Source organism: Aotus nancymaae, unplaced genomic scaffold (assembly GCF_030222135.1).
Source record: "Aotus nancymaae isolate 86718 unplaced genomic scaffold, 86718_ANA_hifiasm-v0.15.2.pri h1tg000006l, whole genome shotgun sequence".
In the NCBI taxonomy this organism is placed as follows: domain Eukaryota; kingdom Metazoa; phylum Chordata; class Mammalia; order Primates; family Aotidae; genus Aotus; species Aotus nancymaae.
Window position 1 is genome coordinate 39,528,017 of NW_026988417.1, and position 23,026 is coordinate 39,551,042.

General features: G+C 38.4%; 1 protein-coding gene across 7 annotated transcripts in view; it reads left to right on the forward strand.

Moving 5' to 3' along the window:
* Nucleotides 1–240: 240 nt before the first annotated feature.
* NSUN7 (NOP2/Sun RNA methyltransferase family member 7) overlaps nucleotides 241–23,026 on the forward strand; it is a 60,795-nt gene continuing 38,009 nt past the window's right edge. For 6 of the 7 annotated variants that reach the window (XM_012474920.2, XM_012474917.2, XM_012474918.2 and 3 more), the window contains exons 1-6: nucleotides 241–828; nucleotides 9,221–9,279; nucleotides 9,633–9,763; nucleotides 17,812–17,964; nucleotides 18,315–18,498; nucleotides 19,590–19,797. In XM_012474920.2, the coding sequence (XP_012330343.2) occupies nucleotides 531–828; nucleotides 9,221–9,279; nucleotides 9,633–9,763; nucleotides 17,812–17,964; nucleotides 18,315–18,498; nucleotides 19,590–19,797 (1,033 nt within the window). In that variant the 5' untranslated portion in view covers nucleotides 241–530. The remainder of the gene's footprint in view (nucleotides 829–9,220; nucleotides 9,280–9,632; nucleotides 9,764–17,811; nucleotides 17,965–18,314; nucleotides 18,499–19,589; nucleotides 19,798–23,026) is intronic. The other variant, XM_012474919.2, reaches the window with a different exon arrangement.

Sequence of the window (23,026 nt, forward strand, 5' to 3'; positions counted from 1 at the left end):
CCTAACGGCCTTCGCAGGCCGCAGCTGTCGCCCCGCGGTCCAGGGGCTCCAGTGGGCCTGTGGCCGACGCCCGCCTCCGCGTCTTCCTCTCCGAAGCCCCGGACCCATCCGCCCTCGGGGTAAGGGAGGAGTCGCGGGAGCCGGTGACAGGGCTGTGGGGACGCGGACCGGGCTCCCGGGGCCGCTCTGCCTCCAGACTGGCCCGGTCAAAGCCGCCGGTCTCCTCGGGGCGCTTCTCCCGCCGCCGCCGTACCTCTCCTCGCCTTTTTTTTCTCGAGCGTGTGGAAGTTTCTTGCGCGGCTTGTCCGGCTCGAAGTCTGGGACGCTCGGATCGGGCAGGAAATGCCCCCTCTCAGTCTTTAAGGCCACAACGAAGGGAGCCCCCCACAGGGGTGCTGCAGAAAGAGTGATTTACCGCGATCACCGTCTCTCTTCACAGAGACCATGCTGCAGATGCGAGGAAAGCCATTTCCTGGAACATCGGAATTCTAACCCCAGGGTGAGGGACTCAGGACAGGCGAGGGGCAGACATGCTGAACTCCACGGGCGAACTGGAGTTTTCGAACGAAGAAAATCCCGAGATCATCTCCCAACTCGCTTCCCTGGCTCTGTGCGGTGGGAAAAGCTCAGCTGGTGTACCCGAGAAAACGGGCTATCCGGACTCTGTTTATGTCATGGCAGCGAACATTTTTCAGGGTATTCGAATCGAAAAGTCGGCACAGAAAGTCTTAATCAAGTATGGAAATGAACCCCTGCGGTCCTTGTCCAAGTCTGAGGATCAGTCCTTTCGGCGTTTGTCCTATGAGCTGGCTTTCAGTGCCCTGAAATGTGAGTTGTGCCATTCTGGAGGATCAACAGTAAAAGAAAATAATAGCGAGAGAATTTGGGGAATGCAGCCCTCCTCTTCCCTGCCCCTCATTCACACCAGGTTTTGGTTTTAGGCAAGTGCATCTCTTTGGTCAATTGCAGTGTCAAGGATTTAGGGTTCCAATGAAACTAGCTCTTCCAGGCCAGGACTGCAGATTTCCCCGTGCCTGGCACTGGGCTTTGTCCCTAGATCGGTGTAGTAAGCGGTCATTAAATTGAACAAGTAAGCAATTTATACCAATGATCATTTCCCTCTCCCTGTATTTTTTTTTTCTCCGTAGAGTTCGGAGGAGGGGGTTTCACTTTATTGTCCGGACTGATCTCAAACTCTGGACCTCAAGGGATCTTCCCGCTTCAGCCTCCCAAAGTGCTGGGATTATAGGCAACAAGCAACAAGCAACCACACCCGGCCTCCCTGTGTTTTTCTTTCCATTTCCTGTGTTTACCATTTTTTGGTATTTTAGTTTATGAGCTTTCACAAATAGAAAACGAGTAAGGAACAAACTAATAAACAGAAAAGGTGCCAAATTTTAAAAACGAATATCAAAATTATACCAACCCCAATTAAGACTATCCCATTCATAGCCAATGGGTTTAATGGCAGGAGCCAAACTTTAGTAGAACTTCTCTTTCTCATTTGCCTTCAGAGTTTGAGACTTAGTGTTACCGATTCCCTCAAGGGTGGTTAATTATCAATCTGAGGCCAGATGTGGTGGCTGAGGCCTGTAATCCTAGCACTTTTCGAGGCCAAGGTGGATTGATTGGGCTCAGGCGTTCAAGACCAGCCTGGCATATAGTAAGACCTCCTCTCTTCAAAAAATTTAAAAATTAGCCCAGTGTGATGGCTCATGTCTGTAGTCCCAGATACTTGGGAGGCTGAGGTGGGAGGATCACTTGAGCCTAGGAGGCAGAGGTTGCAGTGAGCCAAGATGGTGTCATTGCTCTCTAAACTGGTAACAGAGCAAGACCTTGTCAAAAAAAAAAAAAAAAAAATCAATCTGAATGTGGAATTGACACTAGGAAATAACCAAATATTGTTATTACAAGGAGAGCAGTCAAAGGGCCTGAAGCTTTTTGTTTTTGTACTAGCTGTGACTAGAAACGTTGGTTTGTAAACTGACTGAACGTAGTTGTTTAGAGTATTAGCAGCATGGCTGAAATGATGAGTAGAAGCCTTTCTAAAGAGACACCTCAAAAAGGGCAAATACTCTTTTGCATGATTTTCTTAGTATTTGATGAGCCTTGTACATCCTTGCTCATAGGAAGCAGTTAATTACTCAGTTCAGGTGGGTGAAATGGCTTACACTTGCAATCCCAGCACTTTGGGAGGTTGAGGTGGGAGGATTGCTTGAGTTCAGGAGTTCAAGACGAACCTGGACAAGATAGTGAGACCCCCTATCTCTATTTTTTAAAATAAAAAAAAAAAATGCTCAGTTGAATTTGAATGTCTTACTGATTATTTAGACAGGAATATATATTTTTCGTTGTCTGAAGAGATGATATAGCTTAACTCTGAAGCCAACAATTTGTCATGGAGAAAAATTTATGATGTGAAACAACTTCTCTTTAATTTTCATTTCTTTGTTTTCTCCTGCTCAGGAATTTTTCTTTTGTTTTTAAGTCTGTTTTAACCATTCTTCCTCCTCCAGTTTAATTTTTCAGATTTTGTTTCATCTCTCTTCTTCTTCTCCCCCCCAACCAAAGTGTTACATTTCATGCAATGAATCCAATGAATATTTTTACACTTTTTTTTCTTGCAACAGTGAAATGCAGACTGGACAGCTGTGTTGATTAATTGGTATTTAATGTTAATGCTAGAATTCTATTATAGGTAATTTGTTCTCCTAATAGAGTATTATTACCTTTAGAATTCAGTAAGAAAAACCTGATTTATAATTCTATATAAAATTAATGCATTAACTAAATGATTGTGTTGTAGTGATATATGTGATAGATTATTGTTTTCATCCTCTCCATCTTATTTTCTGTTTAATGAAAGATCTTGTGATTATCTGATCTTAATTAATGACCCAGAAAATCCCATTCAAATAAATTGTCATAGACCTTTACAAAACTTTTTTTTTTTTTGAGACAGGGTCTCATTCTGTCTCCCAGGCTGGAGTGCAGTGTTGTGATTTCTGCTCACTGCATCCTCTGCCTCCTGGGTTCAAGTGATTCTCCTGCCTCAGCCTCTCCAGTAGCTGGGATTACAGGCACGTGTCACCATACCTGGCTAATTTTCTGTATGTTTAGTAGAGACAAGGTTTCACCATGTTGACCAGGCAAACTCCTGACCTTAAGTGATCCACCCTCCTCTGTCTCTCCTAAAGTGCTGAGATTATAGGTATAAGCCACCGTGCCTGGCCAAAACTTCTTTTCTTGAAATGTTCATTTATATAAGTTCAAATTATAAGGTAAGATGGTATTGTTTACTTGTTAAATATATTTTTTCTTATAATAATATGGTTGATATGGTTTGGCTGTGTCCCCACCCAAAACTCATCTTGAATTCCCATGTATTGTGGTAGGGACCCGGTGGGAGGTAATTGAATCATGAGGGCAGGTCTTTCTTATACTGTTCTCATGTTAGTGAATAAGTTTCATGAGATCTGATGGTTCTATAAGGGAGAGTTTCCCTGTATAAGTTCTCTTCCCTTGTCTGCCACTGTGTAAGATGTGCCTTTCACCTTCTATCATGATTGTGAGGCCTCCCCAGCCATGTGGAACTGTAAGTCCATTAAACTTCTATCTTTTGTAAATTGTCCAGTCTCAGGTATATCTTTATCAGCAGCATGAAAATGGACTAATACGAGGGTCTTATCAGTAATTTCTGAATGTGCAAATAGAATAAAATCAGAATTTTATGTAGTGAGTTTTCCAAGATAATTAGGAGCCTGCTATTTTACTTTTTGTTTGTGAGATGGAATCTCGTTCTGTCACCCAGGCCAGAGTGCAATGGCACAATCTTGGCTGACTGTAACCTCTGCCTCCTGGGTGCAAGAGATTCTGCCTCAGCCTCCCAAGTAGCTGAGATTACAGGTGCCCACCACCATGCCTGGCTAATTTTTGTGTTTTTAGTAGAGATGGGGGTTTCACCATGTTGGCCAGGCTGGTCTCAAACTCCTGACCTCGGATAATCCACACGCTTCAGCCTCCCAAATTGCTGGGATTATAGGTGTGAGCCACTGACTGCAATGGGCCATCTGCTATTTTACTTTTAAAATATTGGAGGCTTTTATTCATTTCACTTTTATCTACTGTATTATCAGTGTTCTGTCAATACTTTCACAGCTGTTATTTTGTAAACTTACATCTGGCTTATACAGTGCAAGTTCAAGGCATAATGGATCAGAAAAGAAAACTCAGAATTTCTTCCCTAAGATTTTATAGGAGCCATAAAACTGCAAAGGTTACTGTGAAAATTAAAGAGAGCTTGAGTAATGGTCCCTTTTGTTTATGAATTTGTGAACAGGTAACTAAATCACATTACCATAATATTTAAGGAAGTAGAAGGAGAAGAAAAGCAATAACAGAAAATCTCTTATTATATAAACGTTAAGTGTATTCCTTTGGTTGTCTTTTATGCTTTTCAGTCTTATTGTTTGTTCCTTTGTTGATGTCCTTCATTGCGTATTGCATATAAGGTCTTTCAAGGCAGGAAGTATATTTATCTGATTAACCTTTTAAATATTTAAAGGGATTCGTAATATGTTTTTTGAAATGAAGACTGCCATTAGTTCTGCTTTACCAAATAACCCCAAGGTCAATTTTCTGCTAACAAAGGTAGAATTACTAATGAAAAGTAGCCTGCCTATTCCTCTGTCAAAGTAGTAGAGTACCAGGAGCCAATTAATTTTTTCAAAGAATCTCGGTATGTTTCAAGGAACACTAAATATTTTTTAAAAAATAAGGAAAGAACAATCTGGCAAAAAAATTTTTTAAAGAAATTAACAAACAACAACAAAAAAATAACTTGAAGAAAGAGATATCCCTGAAATTGCTAAGTTTTTTTTTTTTTCCCTGGCTTCTTTCTCCACCTTCTCTAGGTTTATATTGTTGTTGGTGAACTTCAAATCCTAGGAACTGATTGTAGCATTAACCTGGTGATTTCAGAATCATATAATCTGTCAGTGAAAAACTTAGTAAATGCTTAACATGTGGTTTGGTTATAGCTTTTGGGAATTAGTAATTGTAGTTAGGAGTTCCTAATACCACCTCCAGGTTCAATAATTTGCTAAAAGGACTGACAGAACTCAGCAAAGCTGTTATACTCATGGTTATAGTTTATTACAGTGAAAGGATACAGATTCAAATCAGCAACAAGTAAAGGTACATGGGGCAGAGTCCAGGAGAGACCAGATGCAAGCTTCCTATTTTCCTTTCCCAGTGTGGTCTATGGAGAGTGCTTCATTCTCCCACCAATGATGAATGACAACATGAATGAAGCATTGCCAACTAGGAAGCTCACCTGAGCCTTGCTGTTTGTTTAGCATTTTTATTGGGGGTCAGTTTCATAGACAAGGTAGAGTCATGTGGCTGACCTTAGTTTTCAATCTTTAGCTTCTTCAGAGGTCAAGCTGATACTGTGTGGTCTAGGGCCCCAGGGATTAAAAAAAAAAAAAGTTACCTTTATCAGATATTCCAAGAACTTAGAAGTTATCTCCTAGGAAAGGGTTGTCAAAAGGCAGCCCTTTCTTTAGAATCTGCAGAGTCTGGCCCCCCGGCCTGCTGAGTGGGAAGAGGGAGGGAGATGCCCTAGTTCATTCTTCCAATTTCACCTGTCTAATAAACCCAATTTTTCTTTCATAGGGAGTGGTAAGAAAGGGTAGAGAGAGAGTTAAGGTGTTTCTCTAGGGAAGGCCCTCCACGTGGAAACATGTGAAATGGTGGTTAAGAGTTCCCTGCGGCAGACTGAAGAGAAGCTTTAATGAGTGGAGAGAAGGAGAGATAATTGGAGTTATTGGGCTGAATTCTAGAATAGGCAGGGTTTGCAACTTTCAAGTAAGTCTTGATAACCTAAATTGGGCATTATCAATGTGGTTTATTTAGTTACTCTGGTTTGTCATAAGAATAAGAAGAGGAAAGGCAGCATAATGTTGTGGTGAAGTGCATGTACTTTGACGCCAGACTGCCTGGGTTTGACTCCTTGATCTGCTACTTGCTATGTGACTATGAACGTGTTACTTACTGTGCTGTGCCTCATTTCCTATGAAATAAAACAACCTAATTCATATGGTTGTTGTGGAGATTAAATGAATTAATGTATGAAATGCACTTAGAACATTATCAAGCACATAGAAAACATACACACAGTCCCCAATTTATGATGGGGGACCTTATAATTTTTCTACTTTACCATGATGTGAAAACTATACACATTCAGTAGAAACCATACTTTGAGTACCCATACAGCCATTCTGTTTTTTACTTTCAGTATCTAATCAGTTACATGAGATGGTCAATACTTTATTATAAAATAGGCTTTGTGTTGGGTAATTTTGCCCAACTACAGGCCTGTGTAAGTAAGTGTTGCAAATATGTTTAAGATAGTCTAAACTAAGCTATGGTGTTTGATAGGTTAGATGTATTACATGCATTTTTTTATATACAATATTTTTAACTTATGATGGGTTTATCAGGATATAACCCCATCGTAAGGCAAGGAGCATCTGTATAAAGTATACAGTTATTCATGTTGATATTACTATGTGTGAAGGTAAAATTATAGGTATACAAAAGTAATGCATTCTGCGCAATATCAAAGGTATCCCAAAGGTGATATTGCTTTTGACAAGAGCCCAAGGGGAAAAAAGTGCAATATTGGGAAAAGCACGTTTGTTACCTTTTTGTTCATTCCGCCTCTCCTATTTCTCTCTCTTTTTTTTTTTTTTAGACGGAGTTTTGTTACTCTTTTTGCCCAAGCTGAAGTGCAATGACGCGATCTTGGCTCACTGCAACCTCCACCTCCTCGGTTCAAGTGATTCTCCAGCCTCAGCCACCCGAGTAGCTGGGATTACAAGTGTGCGCCACCACGCCTGGCTAATTTTTTGCATTTTTAGTAGAAAGGGGGTTTCACCATGTTAGCTAGTCTGGTCTCGAACTCCTGACCTCAGGCGATCTGCCTGCCTTGGCCTCCCAAAGTTGCTGGGATTACAGGTGTGAGCCACCTCACCCAGCCAGCCTCTTCTATTTCTTAGGAGTCCAGCATCTCCATTGCTCAAATAGGTCTGCCAAGTTAGAAGTCCTTCATTCTAATACAGTACTTGTGGAAAAAAGTACAAAAAGTATGAAGTAGATGGGAATTGGTTTGAAAGTACTAAGGACGTGAAACTGTAAACTTCATTTCCTTATAAATGATAATTACCTTGTGAAGTACAAGTACATAATTGTGGCTGCAATGTGGATAATGATTCCCAGAGGATTTCTATGGGAAAATTGGAGTCTGTGCTCCCAAATTAGTCATTTCTTTTTAGTTTTCCTATCTCCCAAATGAAAAATGAAATTTAGGCCAGGTATGGTGGCTCATGCCTGTAATCCCAACACTTTGGGAAGCCAAAGTGGGCAGATCACTTGAGGTCAGGAGTTCAAGACCAGCTTAGCCAGCATGGTGAAAACCCATCTCTACAAAAAATACAAAAATAATGTTAAAAAAAAACAAAAAAGAAAAGTAAAATATACAAAAAATAGCCAGCTGTGGTACCACACACCTGTAGTCCCAGCAGATTGGGAGGCTGAGGCAGGAGGGTTGCTTGAGCCCAGGAGGTGGAGCTTGCAGTAAGCTGTGATAGTGCCATTGCCCTCCAGCCTGGGTGAGAGAGCAAGACTGTCTCAGAAAAAAAAGAAAAGAAAATTCAATTCGTGAATTCAAATTCAGTTTATACCTTGGATATAGTAGGTTTTCCATAAATGTTGATAAATTGAAGCTAGGCAGGCCTACCTTTCTGTTCAACTGATTAAAGCATTTGTTATATGCCAGGCACGGTGGCTCACACCTATAATCCCAGCACTTTGGGAGGCTGAGGGAGGCAGATCACCTAAGGTCAGGAGTTCAAGACCAGCCTGACCAACATGGTGAAACCCCATCTCTACTAAAAATGCAAAAGTTAGCTGTGGCACATACCTGTAATCTCAGCTACTTGGTAGAGACAGGAGAATCGTTTGAACCCGGGAGACGGAGGTTGCAGTGAGCTGAGATCATGCCACTGCACTCCAGCCTGGGTGATAGAGCAAGACTCTGTCTCAAAAATAAATAAATAAATAAAAAGCATTTATTATGTGATGTATATATAGTTTAAGTAGTTGTAACAGAAAGACCACTCATGTTCCCCATGGAAGTTTTTAAATATGTCCACTTGTTTCTACTTAACCACCTTTGCAATTATCATAACCTCTACCTGGAATGCTGTCCCTTCCTAGATATTCACATGGCTAACTCCTTGTCATTTGAGTCTTAGATTAAATGTCATCACATCAGTGTCTTCACTATTGAGTTTTACCAAATAGTTAAGAAACAATACCAATGTAACACAAACTCTGAGAGAATAGAGGAAGAGTTTCCACTCATAGGCTGCATAACTTTGATAACAACACTGACAAGGATATTACAAGAAAAAAAATTATAGACCAACATCCCTCATGAACATGAACATACAACAAAAATCCGAAATAAAACATTAGCAGCCTAGTGTGGTGGCTCATGCTTGTAATCCCAGCACTTTGGGAGGTGAGGTGGGCAGATCGCCTAAGGTCAGGAGTTCAAGACCAGCCTGGCCAACAGGGTGAAACCCCATCTCTATGAAAAATACAAAAATTAGCCTGGTGTGGTGGTGTGCACCTGTAGTCCCAGCTACTCTGGAGGCTGAGGCAGGAGAATTGCTTGAACCCGGGAGGCGGAGGTTGCAGTGAGCTGAGATCGCACCATTGTACTCCAGCCTGGATGACAGAGCAAGACTCTGTCTCAAAAACAAACAACAACAAAAAATTAGCAACTCGAATCCAGCAATACATAAAAAGAATAAGAAAACTGTTGCTCAACATTATTAATTAGGTCCTCTTTAATGTTTTTCAAAGGCTATACATTAAAGGTTGGAATCCTTTTATTACTACTTTGACTATTCAGATAATGCTTCTTTGACTATGATTCCATGTGGAGTCTAGGTCATAAGGGTCCAGCATTCATAAAGATTATAAGTATTTCATCATGTCATTGTAATTTAAGTCTTTATCCAGAATTGAGGTATATTTTGGAAATGAAAGTAAATGTATTTATGGCATTATTAAAGTATATTTTGGTTCCAGAATTTTCATGTTCCACTTTGCATTTTTGGTGACAGGCATTTCCCTTGTCTTGTAGATCAAGATATTTTGGAAACTATATTAATAGACAGCTGTATCTTCCCAAGTACCACAATAGTAAGTAGATATGTTTTAGAATTACATTGTCTCATGATTTTTTTTAAAAAAGAAAGTGTTCAAAAGCCTTTAGATTTAAATAATTAGTTTGCTTAATATTGAAACCTCTTAAATATAGACTATCTTCTAATATTCATTTTGGTGAACATACCAAAAATTGTCTCTTTTGAAAGGTTTTTTTTTTTTTTTCTGGCTTTTTTTCTATTTTGAAGACCTTCTTTCTTTCCAAATCCAGTCAGACCATGTAAAAATAGTCATATTTCTGCTCTGTTATGAAAAATAATGGAATGGAAAATATTGCTTGGTAAGATATTGTTTATATATTTTTCTTCATGTTTGTTTTCCCTTGATAGCCAGATCATTTGAGCAGTCTTATTATTGTGATGCTATATGATTTCCAAGATAGAAAATTTCAAACTCGTGTCCTTTCTGATAATGAAGAGTCCATATCAGAAGTTCAAGAAGTAGAGAACCTTCTTAACAGGTAATTGTAAAAGTGAAAAGGATGTTTTATATGAAACCTACATTGGTATTTTTATTGGTAAAATTGGCATACAGCATAATGTGTAGATAAGAGTTAAATTTCATGGAGAAAAATATAAAAATTCATAAATTTTTTGAATTCGAACAGGTTAAATATTTTGTTTAAAATTAGGTGTTTTTCAAAGCTTGATTTACAAGATCAAATGTGTAAGTATGTGAGAAATCATTAAAAAGTCCCAATAATTTTTAGCACATAAATTAAACTGTATTTGAAACAGCTACTAATTGCTTAGTTTATGTATAGCTTTGTAAAAAAAAAAAAAAAGAAAACCTCTAACATGAATCAAATGAGAAAATTCCAACAGTAGGCAAGAATCAACTATTTTGCCAAAGTAAAGAAAAAAATTCTTCTTAAGAATAAACTAACATCTTAAATGTGTTTTCTTTTTATCCTAAATATCAGTAGAAGTCTACCATGAGAATAATTATCATCTACCTCAAAAGGTAGTTGGGATAATGGATTAGATTAATGCATGTAAAATACTCAGCTTAGAAGCAGACATAGAATAAATGGTCAGTAAGTGTTAAGTGTTACTATTTTCTATAGTTTGAATGTGTCCCCCAGAATTCATGTATTGGAAACCTAATCCTCAGTATGACAATGTTGGGAGTTGGGGTCTAATGAGAAGTGTTCAAGTCATAAAGATTTCAACCTCATGAATAGGTTAATGCATTGGTTACTGTTACCAACTTGTAATTTTACACATGGGAAAAATGAGGAACAGACAAGTTAAAGCAGGGGTCCCCAACCTGAGGGCCGCAGACCAGTACCCATCTGTGGCCTATTCAGAACTGGGCAGTACAGCAGGAGGTGAGCGTAGGTGAATGAGTATGACCACCTGAGCTCTACCTTCTGTCAGATCAGCAGCCGCATTAGGTTCTCATAGGAGCATGAATCCTGCTGTGAACTACACATACATGGGATCTAGGTTGCGTGCTCCTTATGAGAATCTAAGGATCCTTATGAGATCATCTAATGCTTGATGATATGAGGTGGAACAGTTTCATCCTAAAATCATTCCCTCCACCCTCCCCCAGTTCGTGGAAAAATTGTCTTCCACGAAACTGGTCCCTGGTACCAAAAAGTTTCGGGACTGTTTAATGCCACATAACGGGAAAGAGGAGTAGCCAGAATTCACACTCAGCAATCACGATCTACCTAGAGTCCAAACTTCAACCATTTATATGCTATCGCTCCTTCCACTTAATATAGTGAGGCTTGGCTGGGGTATTCTGGAAGTTTAGAACATAGTCATATCTCATGTCATTGTCATAGCCATGAGAAATCATAGGATGGAGAAGAGCAAAAGCAATTAGATGTATGTACTCTCTGTGTTAAATAAGTAAGGATATTGTGCCTGTTTATTTTGGGTTTGGGGGAAACTGCCTTGCTGCTATGCTAGTTCCAGTACTGGGCAGCCTGACTCCCAGGATGGGCATTCAGATGAAACCCGGTGGAGCAATATGCTATGAGAGGGGCTCTGAGTTTCAGTTTCCTGTGCCTCTCCTAGTTTCTGTTTGACATAGTCTGGACTTAGGGCCTTTCATGTTTCAACTTAGTCTCAGAGGGGCTGATGAGAGCTGGGGTTATGCTAAGTCAACCAAGAAACCCACAGGGCCCTAACCGAGAAAGATTACACTGTGGTTTCATTAGAAGTAGACTTTAGCCAAGGATGCTGGTGAGACAAGTGGGAGTAGGACAAGCAAAGGGCCTGGCTTAAGAGGTAGAGGAACCAGAAGATGTTAATGTCGAAGGATTCCTGGTTCCCCAGATTTTCCCCATTCCCATAATCCACATCCTGCTACCATCTGCCTTAACACATATTCTGGTTACATTGCTGTCAGTGCAATACTTTTTCCCCATACCCAAACCAATAGAATTTTATGTGCTGCAAATCTTAGTCTTAAATTAATCAGTCACATTGTACTCAATTAATAATATGCTATAGGAGAAATGCCTATGTTTAGTGATTGAATTGCAGAGAAGAATAGTAGCGCAGTGCTGGGAAAAACATGTACAAAGATGCAACAGTATTTTATTCAAGTCGTCTTAGCTTTCAAGTAATTGAAGCCATCTTCAGTGACCTTGAACAAAAATGGAAAATGAAGATACTGGGATATCTCATACAACTCAAGGACTCAGGAAGAGAATGAAATCAGGAACTAGAAAGATGTTAGGACTTTCATTTGCTTTATCTGTAGTATCTGCTTCATTTTTTTCCCTCTGCACATCTGCCTACTGTGCTTTTTTAGTCTGCATGGAAAAGGCCTTACTGTTGTACCTTAGTACCTAAGCTTATGTTACAGTTGTATGCTAGTTTCTTCACTTAGACTAACTTATTATCTGTACCTCCCAATTCTAAATTCCTGTGAGAGGAAATTCAGTTGGCTCAGTGTGGGTCAGGTGCAATCTCTCAGGCCAATTCCCTGTAGCCAATTAAGTGGTATTCTTAACCACAGAATGACAGCTGGAAGCCAACTCGATTCATCTTTTAGGGCTTGAGACTAGTTGCCGGGCAAGTTAAATCACTGTAAGCTCAAAGTATACCTTAGCATATATCTATCTACTTAGAGGATTAAGACTAATTCTTTTTTTTTTTTTTTTTTTGAGATGGGTCTTGCTCTGTCCCCCAGGTTGGAGTGGTGCAATGACGAGATCTTGGCTCATTGCAACCTCTGCCTCCTGGGTTCAAGTGATTCTCCCGCCTCAGCCTCCTGAGTAGCTGAGATTAGAGGTGTGCACCATCATGCCTGGCTAATTTTTGTGTTTTTGTGGAGACGGGGTTTCACCATGTTGGCCAGGTTGGTCTCAAACTCCTGACCTCAGGTGATCCGCCCATCTCGGCCTCCCAAAATCATGCCTGGGATTATAGGCATGAGCCACTGTGCCTGGCCATTAGATAAAGACTAATTCTAAGATGTAATAGAAGAAGAAGTAATTAGCAAGAAATTGAATGAGAATGATTTCTTCGTTGCAAAAGTGGTTTGACCTTTGTTGTTTTTCCTCCTAGGGATCGTTGGGTTTTTTTCACTCTTATACCCCTATGTACCAACATGTATCTTTTTCTTCACTTATTCATGGCTTTAGACATATAATCCAAGATGATACCTATTATCATTTTTTTTACATATGAATGGTCTTTAAGAATTCATTTTTGTGTATAAAATGCAACTGTCTTTTTAATACTATGTGACTAGGTTAAAAAAAGAGAGATCATAGTCTCTTCTTTCTCACTCCCCATGCCTTTCCACCAGTCCAATAATCTATTTCTGTCAGATTATTTGTTGGACTGTTGTGAGGCAGCAATTGGAAAATAGACAATGAAAAACTAGAGAAAGGAGGGGAAAGACTTAGTTCTTCCAAATCACCCCAAAACCGTTTATCCTGAAGTCTTCTACTTAGCATAGGCATCACCATCTACCTAGATAATCATCCTTAATTCTTTCCTCCCCTCCCCTGCACTCAATCTGTATCTAATGCATCAAGTCCTGTAACTCCAATTCAGAAACCTACGCTGAGTTCGTGTGCTTCTTTCCATTTTCACTACTACCGTCCAAATCTATGCCACCATAATCCATCACCTGGACTACCACGATAGCTTCCTTAGATAGGTTTCCCTGGCCTATAACTCTTACTTTCCTGCAATCCATTCCTCATGGCAGGTAAAGTGATGTTTTCAAACTGGAATTGTATAGTCATGATAGAATATCTTGAATCAGGCTTCCCTTTCTACTGTAACAACTAGAAAACTGGACAAAATATATTATAGGATGTAAAGGTTTTGGACAATAGACAAGAAGCAGCACAGAAACTTGATCCCTGAAAGAAAAAACAAATGAGGTGAGCCCTAGAATAGTCTTGGCTTTATGCCTGGAAGAATTCTCAAACTGCAATGCAGGAAGTAGAAAATAGCAGTCTTGCTGAGTTAAGAAAACAGAGACCAGTTTTAGAAGACTGAAGTGATTGTTTTTCTTCTCTGTTGTATTAAGTGGCCAGGTGATTTATGTTGACTGGTTTATGAATATTAAGCCAGCCATGCATTTTTGGAATAAATGACATTTGCTCAGGTATATGTTTTTCTTGTCTTCCCCAGTTTCTCTCATTCTCCGTAATGCTCCAGAATTTCTCATTGCCAAAATGCCCCTTAAATACCTGTTCATGGGTTTTATCTCTCACATTCTCTCTACCTCTTCTTCGGAAACTCTTCACCTGTCTCACCTCATGAAGAGTCTGAAACAGATGTCTGATTTTATATTTTTCTGGGAAATTCAAGCAGGTCATTAAGATTATCTTTTGGCATTAAGAAAATGCAATCAAGTGTCGCTTAATGATGGGGAACATCCTGAGAAATGTGTCCTTAGGTGACTTCTTCTAATAGGAACATCATATAGTATACTTACACAAATCTAGATGGTATAGCCTACTGCACACCTATCCTATATGGTATAGCCTAGTGCTCCTAGGCTACAAACCTGCACAGCATGTTATGTACTGAATACTGTAGGCAATTATAACACTATGGCAAGTATTTGTGTATCTAAACATATTTAAATATAGCTAAGGTACAGTAATTATACTGTAGTAAATTCTTTGGGACCACCATTGTAAACACAGTTCATCATTGACCTAAATGTCATTATGCAACTCATAACGTTATTCAATTTATATTTAAAGATAACCACAGTTCTGATGTGTTAGACATTAGTAATGCCATTCAAAAACTTGAGTCAAAAACTGCATAAAGATTTCTGAAAATTTTAAAAATGTAAATGTATATTACAAAAAGCCAAAAAGAGTAGTAAAAAGCCAAAATAGAATAAAATCAATTTCATTAAAAAAATTAACTGAGGAAAAATGGCATATTAGTTAAGATTCTTTTTTGCAGCTGACAGATTCTGCAAAAGAAAGACTTTAAGATCATTGATGGAAGAATTGAACATGAGGCTGCAGGAAGGGCGGTGATGTTGCTGTGCTTCTACTAACTAGAGCCTGTGACTCCAAAATCATCAGGACTCTAGTCTCTGCTTTTCTTTCCCTCCATTCTCTTATCATTCCATATTGCTAGGATAAGAAGCTTGGCTGCCAACAACTCCCTGACATAGGAGCTACATTTTATAGTACCAAACACTGGAAAAACTGGCTTGACTCTCTCTTCCTACATCCAAAAATCTCTCTCTTTCTCTTTCTCTTTCTTCTCTATCAAGCATGCCAGTTGGGCTTGAACTCTGCAATCAGATTACCTGAGTTGAGATAATTGAGAGAGAATATGGAAGAGAGAGAAAGAGGAGACATGACCTGGCATACCATGGAGTGACAAATAGTTCAGTGCGTGAATGAAGATAGATTCATGGATGGGAGTGACTGGAATTGAGGCAGGAGGAGTTGTTTCAGGTTAAACTATTAATATCTTAGAATATCCTGATAAGGAGTTTCGATTCGGTCCTGTGGCTGATGGATTTCATCTAAAATTTAAGCTTAGAAATTACGTAATTATAATTTAATATTATAAAGGAAACTGTGTGTGTAACTGGGATGATGATAAAAGAGATAATCAGGCAGCTCTCTGTGATAACATACAAATTGCAGCAGAAGAAGGACTTCTGGATCAAGAATATTGGGAAAGGCTACTTTGCTAACATTTTCATCATTGCAGTCCTCCTTATTTACAGCTATGGAAGAGGCTTTTTTTTAGTAACCACAGGATAGGATACTTCATTTACAGAAGTATAAGTCTAGTTATTTTAATAACATTTGGATTTGATCTTTGCCCTAAGTCTAATATAGTATATTTACATAAAAATCTGTATAACTGCATCTATACTTGATTTTTTGTGGGATTAAATTATGTTAAAAATCATGGTCCAAAATGTTTACTATCTGGAAAATTGGAGAATTATTTCTCCTTACACTCCTCACATATACATAGCACATATCTATTTCTCAGCTTCATATTTCTAGTCTTTAATGTTTGAATCATTCAGTCAGTAGCATTTATTATGATAAATTTGAACTAAGTAGGTTATTTGCAAGTATTGTTAATAAAAAATAGTCTATACTCTATCTCACAATGTATAATATAGAACAGTACCTCACTGCTTTTACATTAATTTACTTTTTGAGATGCATTAATGTACTGTTTCTTTTTTTAGTGTCCACTGCCATAGTTCTGTGACATTTAGATCCAGAATTAGACACATCTAATTTTTTTTTTTTTCTTTTTTTTTTTTTTGAGACGGAGTTTCGCTCTTGTTACCCATGCTGGAGTGCAATGGTGCGATCTCGGCTCACCGCAACCTCCGCCTCCTGGGTTCAGGCAATTCTCCTGCCTCAGCCTCCTGAGTAGCTGGGATTACAGGCACGCGCCACCTTGCCCGGCTAATTTCTGTATTTTTTAGTGGAGACGGGGTTTCACCTTGTTGACCAGGATGGTCTCGATCTCTTGACCTCGTGATCCACCCACCTCAGCCTCCCAAAGTGCTGGGATTATAGGCGTGAGCCACCGCGCCCGGCCCCTGACACATCTAATTTTATTGCAGTCCTAAAAGGCTTAATGTTTGACCACCCTTTCCTTTTCTTCCCAAGTACCCCTATATTCTCTCTCTCATATACATACACATAATATTCCCATATAAACAATTTTTGGGTGAGATGTTCTCATTCTATTGAGTAGATAAGAAATGTAGAATAAGGAAGCTGCAGGCATAAAGAAAAGAAGTAGGTATTTAACAACTGGTGCTAAAAAAAAAATAACAGAGATGCTCATTTACTACCCTTCTTGTCCTGGCTCCCAACATTCTTTGAAACAATTTAGGCGTGTCTGACAGTAATTCCCTGAAAGTGTCCTCCCTTTCTGAACCACCCACCAACCATAGCTCAGATCGTACTTGACTGTTTTGTGACATCTCTTCTTACTTCTTACTCAAGGTTATACTTGAGGTTAATTTCAGTTAGATTCCCATATTAAAATGCTATGAATATGGGTCAGAAATAAGTCCTGTGTTTTCATTTGTTAAAAATTTGGGCTATGAGTTAAAGAAAAATTATTCAGCCTTCGTGGCAATGCTTACTAGTTCTTGTTTTTCTTTTTTGTGATTTGGAACTTTAAAGCATAGGACATTCAGAATTGGGAAGGACTTAATACAGACTCATGAAAGTTTTTTAATCATATCAAGACTATATTGTTGCCATCTGTGATACTAATAACTAGGCTATAATGAGTGCCTGCTATGTGCCAGGCACTGTGCTAATAATTTTGTACACATTGATAATCACTCCATTAATAACAAGGTAAGTTGACCACCTTTAACAGATGAGAAAATTAGGCTGAAAAAGGAGATTAAGTAACATTCCTGAGGTTACACAGCTAGTAAGTGATAAAACCTGAATTTAACCTCAAGTTTGTCTGACTCTAAATCCTAACCCCTTCTCACTAAATAAAGTTTGTCTTTCAGCTGGGTGCGGTGGCTCATGCCTGTAATCCCAGCACTTTGGGAGGCCAAGTTGGGCGGATCACTCGAGGTCAAGATTTTGAGCCCAGCCTGGCCAATGTGGCGAAACCCTATCTGTACTAAAAATACAAAAATTAGCAGGGCGTAGTGTAGTCCCAGCTACTCAGGAGGCTGAGGTAGGAGAATCGCTTGAACCCAGAGGGTGGAGGTTGCAGTAAGCCAACATCATGCCGCTGCTCTCCAGCCTGGGCGACAGATGGAGACTCTATTTCAAAAAAACAAAAAAGGTTTATCTTTCAACCGGCAATCAATATAATAGTTAAGAAGTTGCTGCACATCTATACAGGGCAGCAAAAAACAGAAAGGAATCAGGATTATTATATTTCTATTTTCAGATAAGACAAATTTTTATTTTAGACTTCAAAAATTTGAAATGGAATTATTTGTTAAAATTCTAAATGTAATTGTTAGAGTTTTCAGTGAAAAATTGATAGTCTTATCTCAAACGCAGTAGAGTAAGGATGGATTTTCTGTCTCTAGTTTTAAGATAAAATTGGCTGCAGCATTGGCAAGATGTCGAATCAAACATGATGCCCTTTCAATTTATCACATCCTGCCAGAAACAGTTAGGAAACAGGAACTAAGGGCCTCCGCTTTACCACTTTATGCTTGGATAAATACTTGTAAAATCAGGTAAGTGTTTAAATCAAATTCTTTATATTTCAAGTCTCCATACTTTTAAAATAATATGATGAGCAGCATTGCCTTTTTTAAGAGGTGGGGGTGTCACATCTAGGGGAGTGATTAGGGAATCATAGTTATGTTTCAGAGCTTATGACCAAATTATCAAAGGTAATTACATACATATGTTAACTTTTCCATCAATAATTATCTTTTAGTTTGTTTTTGGTTAAAATTGTTAGTTCCATTAGATGTAATGTATGAAGTGATGTTTTTCTTTGTTGCAGGAAAAAGGTGTTAGTGTTAAGTACATTTTTAATGCATTATATTTGTAATTACAAGCTAATGTTGTATATTTACAGCCCTGAAGAAGTTTATAATAATTTGAAGAGAAGAGGCTATCATAAAGTCAAATCTGTATTGCATATTGATGATAAAGTCTTTGCGGTGGACCAACATTGCTATGATGTCTTAATTTTTCCATCTCATCTTAAAAACGATCTTATAAATATAGATCTTTTCAAAGATTACAAACTTATTTTTCAGGTAAACTAATATTTACTTTCATTGTGATTCTCAACAATCCAACCCAACCAAAGAACTTCTCCACTTAAAACCTAACACTCTTTATGTTTTTATAGATTATCAGGGAGGTTTGAGTAAACCTCCTGTCACCTTGAGTAAAATTAATATCTCTACAATCAGTGCATCTGATTGGCATCTTTGTATTATGTGAATTTACAAAGAACATATTCTTCTCCCTGATTCCATAGATGGGAAGATTTGCATTGCTGGCAGCTGTAAGGTTCTACTTTTCTCCCCTAAAGGAGAATTCAAGAGAAGGCACAATGAGACCTTTTCTTCCTTCCATTTCCGGAAAAGATTCTAGTGCCATCTTGTATATGAAAAAGCAATTGTAATAGTTTTTCATAATTTCTGTAATATAGTCTTATAGCTTTGATTTGTAAGAGGTGTATAAAGGCTATCAGTATTGTGTATGAGGTACAATGTGGTTTAAACAGAACAAAAATAAAAGGTATAAAAAAGTAGGTTAAATTCATTTTTAATGAATTTAAATTTAATGAATTTAAATCCGTAGAGTCTAATCATTGCCTCAAATGTACCTTGATTTTCTAAGGTTTATCCCTTCTCCACATTCATATTCTTGGGGAGAATCTCTTACCACATCAAGCACTGAGATCAACTGCAGAAGCCTAAGCTTCTCAAACATCTTGATTTTAACCTCTGTGAGCTAGTGGCAATTTAGGTGACAAGGTAATGGGGAAGAAAAAAATGGAAGTACTAGATGAGTGGGTTTTTGTGAAGGGGTAAGAATGGGAGCTAAGACAGGACATCCTTCATCTGTTGACTATATTGTAGAGATTTTGGTATTGCTTTATACAAAAATTAGACAGTAACAGTCATAATTTAGGCTAAACAAAGTTAAGCTGTTTGTTTTGAATGTATCAGTTGTCTCTGCTAACTCTTTACTTAGACATATATTAAGATGTTAAAACTAAAATGGATTAGGTATCTAATATTACTATGAAGTACTTTCTTTTATGTAAAGCAAATAGAAGTCAGCTTATATTCCTAGTCATACCCTTTGAAATTCTAATCATACTGTTATCTTATAGGACAAATCTCGAAGTCTTGCTGTCCATTCTGTAAAGGCTTTATTAAATGTGGATGATGATATCTTAATGGTCAATACAAGTTCGTGGTACACAGTTGCCCATATGTCAGTTTTAACAAATAATACCTCAAAAGTATTTGTGTGTGGAGCGCAATCACAAGCTAAGGATCCTGACTTGAAGACCCTTTTCACAAAAATGGGATGTAAAAGTATGTACAAATATTTCTTCATTTGGCGATTATTATTCTACAAGATTTTAGAAATGTTAAAAATGTTTTAATTTATTAGTTTTTTGTAATGTAAAAGCTCTATATGTGAACTATAATCTTAAAATCCTCACTAATCTATATTATATCAGACTGTCCTTGTTGCTTAAATTGGTTAAACAACTGTAGATTAAATTAATATCTTGGTACTTTGTAATAGTGTTTGACATTTGGCTACACATGATTTCAGGCTCAAACAACATTTAGTTAAAGTGGAAATTTTATCATTTAATAAATAAGAATGATTATCACTTAATAATAAATACATAAGTGCTTAAGTGACAAAGATAATATCTAGGACTAGAAGCTAAGTCTTTTTTTTTTTTTTTGAGATAAAGTCTTAACTTTGTAGGCCAGCCTGGAGTGCACTGGTATGATCACAGTTTACTGCAGCTTCTATCTCCTGGACTCAAGAGATCCTACCCCCTCAGCTTCCCAAGTAGCTGTGACTGCAGGCTCATGCCACTATACCTGGCTAATTTTTGTAATTTTTGTAGAGCTAGGGTTTTGCAATGTTACTCAAGCTAGTCTCAAACTCCTGGGCTCAAGTGATCTGCCTGCCTGGGCCTCCCACAGTTCTGGGATTACAGGCATGAACCACCATGCCTACCCTAGGAGCTGTCTTTTAGGCTTCTTGTTTTTTAAAAATGTTTCCATTGGATCATGCTAACTAAAGATGACATTTTATTATAGGTTCAGCGAGGCTGAAAAACTAAGCAAAACTTTTAACAGATTCACAGGGATGGGAGACAAAAAGTGGAATTCAGGATTTGACCAGGAGAGGTAGCCTGGTAAATACTCAGGATTTCACTTGGAGTCCTGAAGTACATCTCGAATAGTGATCAGTCCTCCAAAGAATTAGAATTAAAACCCACATTGTAGTCATCTTAATTCCCAATTAGATTAAGGTGGTCTGGGATTGCTAGTGCCCAGTCTTAGCTGCCTGCCAGAAGCAAAGGTAAATTTCCTCTGGAGGAAAACATCATCATCCTACATTTCTAATTATCTTCTATTCTAAATATTTTCTTTTCTCTTTTTTTTTTTTTTTTCAGTTTTTTGAGATGGAGTCTCCCTCTTGTCACCCAGGCTGGAGTGCAGTGGTGCCATCCCAGCTCACTGCAACCTCCCAGATTCAAGCAAGTCTCCTGCCTTAGCCTCCCAAGTAGCTGGGATTATAGGCACCCGCCACCAGGTGTGGGCCTAGCCAAGTTTTGTATTTTTAGTAGGAATGAGGTTTCACCATGTTGGCCAGGCTGGTCTGGAACTCCTGACCTCAGGTGATCCACCCACCTCTGCCTCCCAAAGTGCTAGGATTACAAGCCACCACACCTGGCCTGTATTGTCTAAATTTTTTCAAATGCAGTATCTACCACTCAATTTAAAAAAAAAAACTGACAGAAGAAGAAAAGATATGACTAAAAGAGAAAGCACTGCAGTAGAAACAGACCCACAGTGTATCTGGGGATACTGGATTGATCAGATGTGGACTTTAGTTTTATTTTTTTGAGACAGGGTCTTGTTATGTTGCCTAGGCTGATCTCACACTCCTGGGATCAAGCAATGCTCCTGCCTCAGCCTCTCAAGTAGCTGAAATGACAGACAGGTGCCACTGCATCTGGCTCAAGATATACACTTTAAAATAACTATGATAAGCTAGAGGGACTAAATGTCAAGTTTTAGAATTTTAGCAGAGAGCTAGAAACTATAAAAGCTAAAAGAAAGTTCTAGAACTGAGAAATACAATGTGTGAAATTGAGAAATAAATGTTCTATAGATTTAACAGTAAATTACACAGAACTGAAGATACAATAAGTGAACTGATAGGCCCGAAGAAAATATCCAGACAGATGCATGGGGAGACAAAGGATATAAAAGATGTCACAAGACACACACAAGACTCAGTGATTCAGTTATCTCATGTGTGTTTGATTGGAATTGCAGAAGGAGAGGAGAAAAGGAATTGGAAAGAAACAATATTTGAATTTCAGGCTGGGAATTCTTGAAAATTGATGAAAGACATTAAGCCACAGATTCAAGAAGCCCTGTAAAGTCTAAGCAGAATAAGTACATGGAAAACATATCCTATGGCCTGAATATTTGTGTCCCCACAAAATTTCTATGTTAAAATCCTAACCCCCAAAGTGATGTTATCAGGAGGTGGGGCCTTTGGGAAGTTGTGAGGGCAGAGCCCTCATGAGTGGTATTAGTGCCTTTATGAAGGGGACCCCAGGGACCTAGGTAGTCCCCTTTTACCATCTGAGGATATAGCAGGAAGGCACCATCTGTGAGAAGTGAGGCCCTCACCAGACACTGAATCTGCTGGTGCCTTGGTCTTCAACTTCCTAGTCTCCAGACTTTTAAGAAATAAAATTCTTTTGTTTATAAGCTACTTATTCTATGGCATTTGTCATAACAGCCCAAACAGACTAACACAACATATTAGGCATACCATAGCATACCTGCTGAAAACCAAAGAGAAAGGGCATTGGTGAGCAGCTGGGGAGAAAATACATATACCATCAATGGAATAGCAATAAAAGTAAAACCTAACTTTTCAATAGAAATAATTAAAACCAGAAAACCATTAAACAATGTCTTCATAATGCTGAATGAAACTGCCAGGCTAGATTTTTATATCTACCAAAAATACTCTTTGAAATAAAATAAAGATATTCTTAGACAAAAAAAATCTGAGAGTTTGTCACTGGTAGACACAGTAAATGAAATACTAAAGATACATTGTTTGGGTAGAAGAAATGTTATATAGGAAATTGGAGACTAGACACAGTGGCTCATGCTGGTAATCCCAGTGCTTTGGGAGGCCAAGTTAGGAGAAGGCCATGAGTTTGAGACCAGCTGGGCAACACAATGAGACAGTGTCTCTACTAAAAATTTAAAAATTAGCTGGATGTAGTGATGTACAGCTGTAGTCCTAGCTATTCAGGACACTGAGGTGGGAGGACTACTTGAGCCCAGGAGTTTAACGTTACAGTAAGCTGTGATTGTGCCACTGCATTCCAACCTGGGCAACAGAGCAAGACCCTGTCTCTAAAAAAAGTAGAGATGCTGAAAAAAATGAAGAACAATACAAAAGTTAAGTATGTAGGTAAATCTAAATGATTATAATCTAATGTCTAATGGGGTTGCAAATTAATGTCTGAGATTAAAGGTA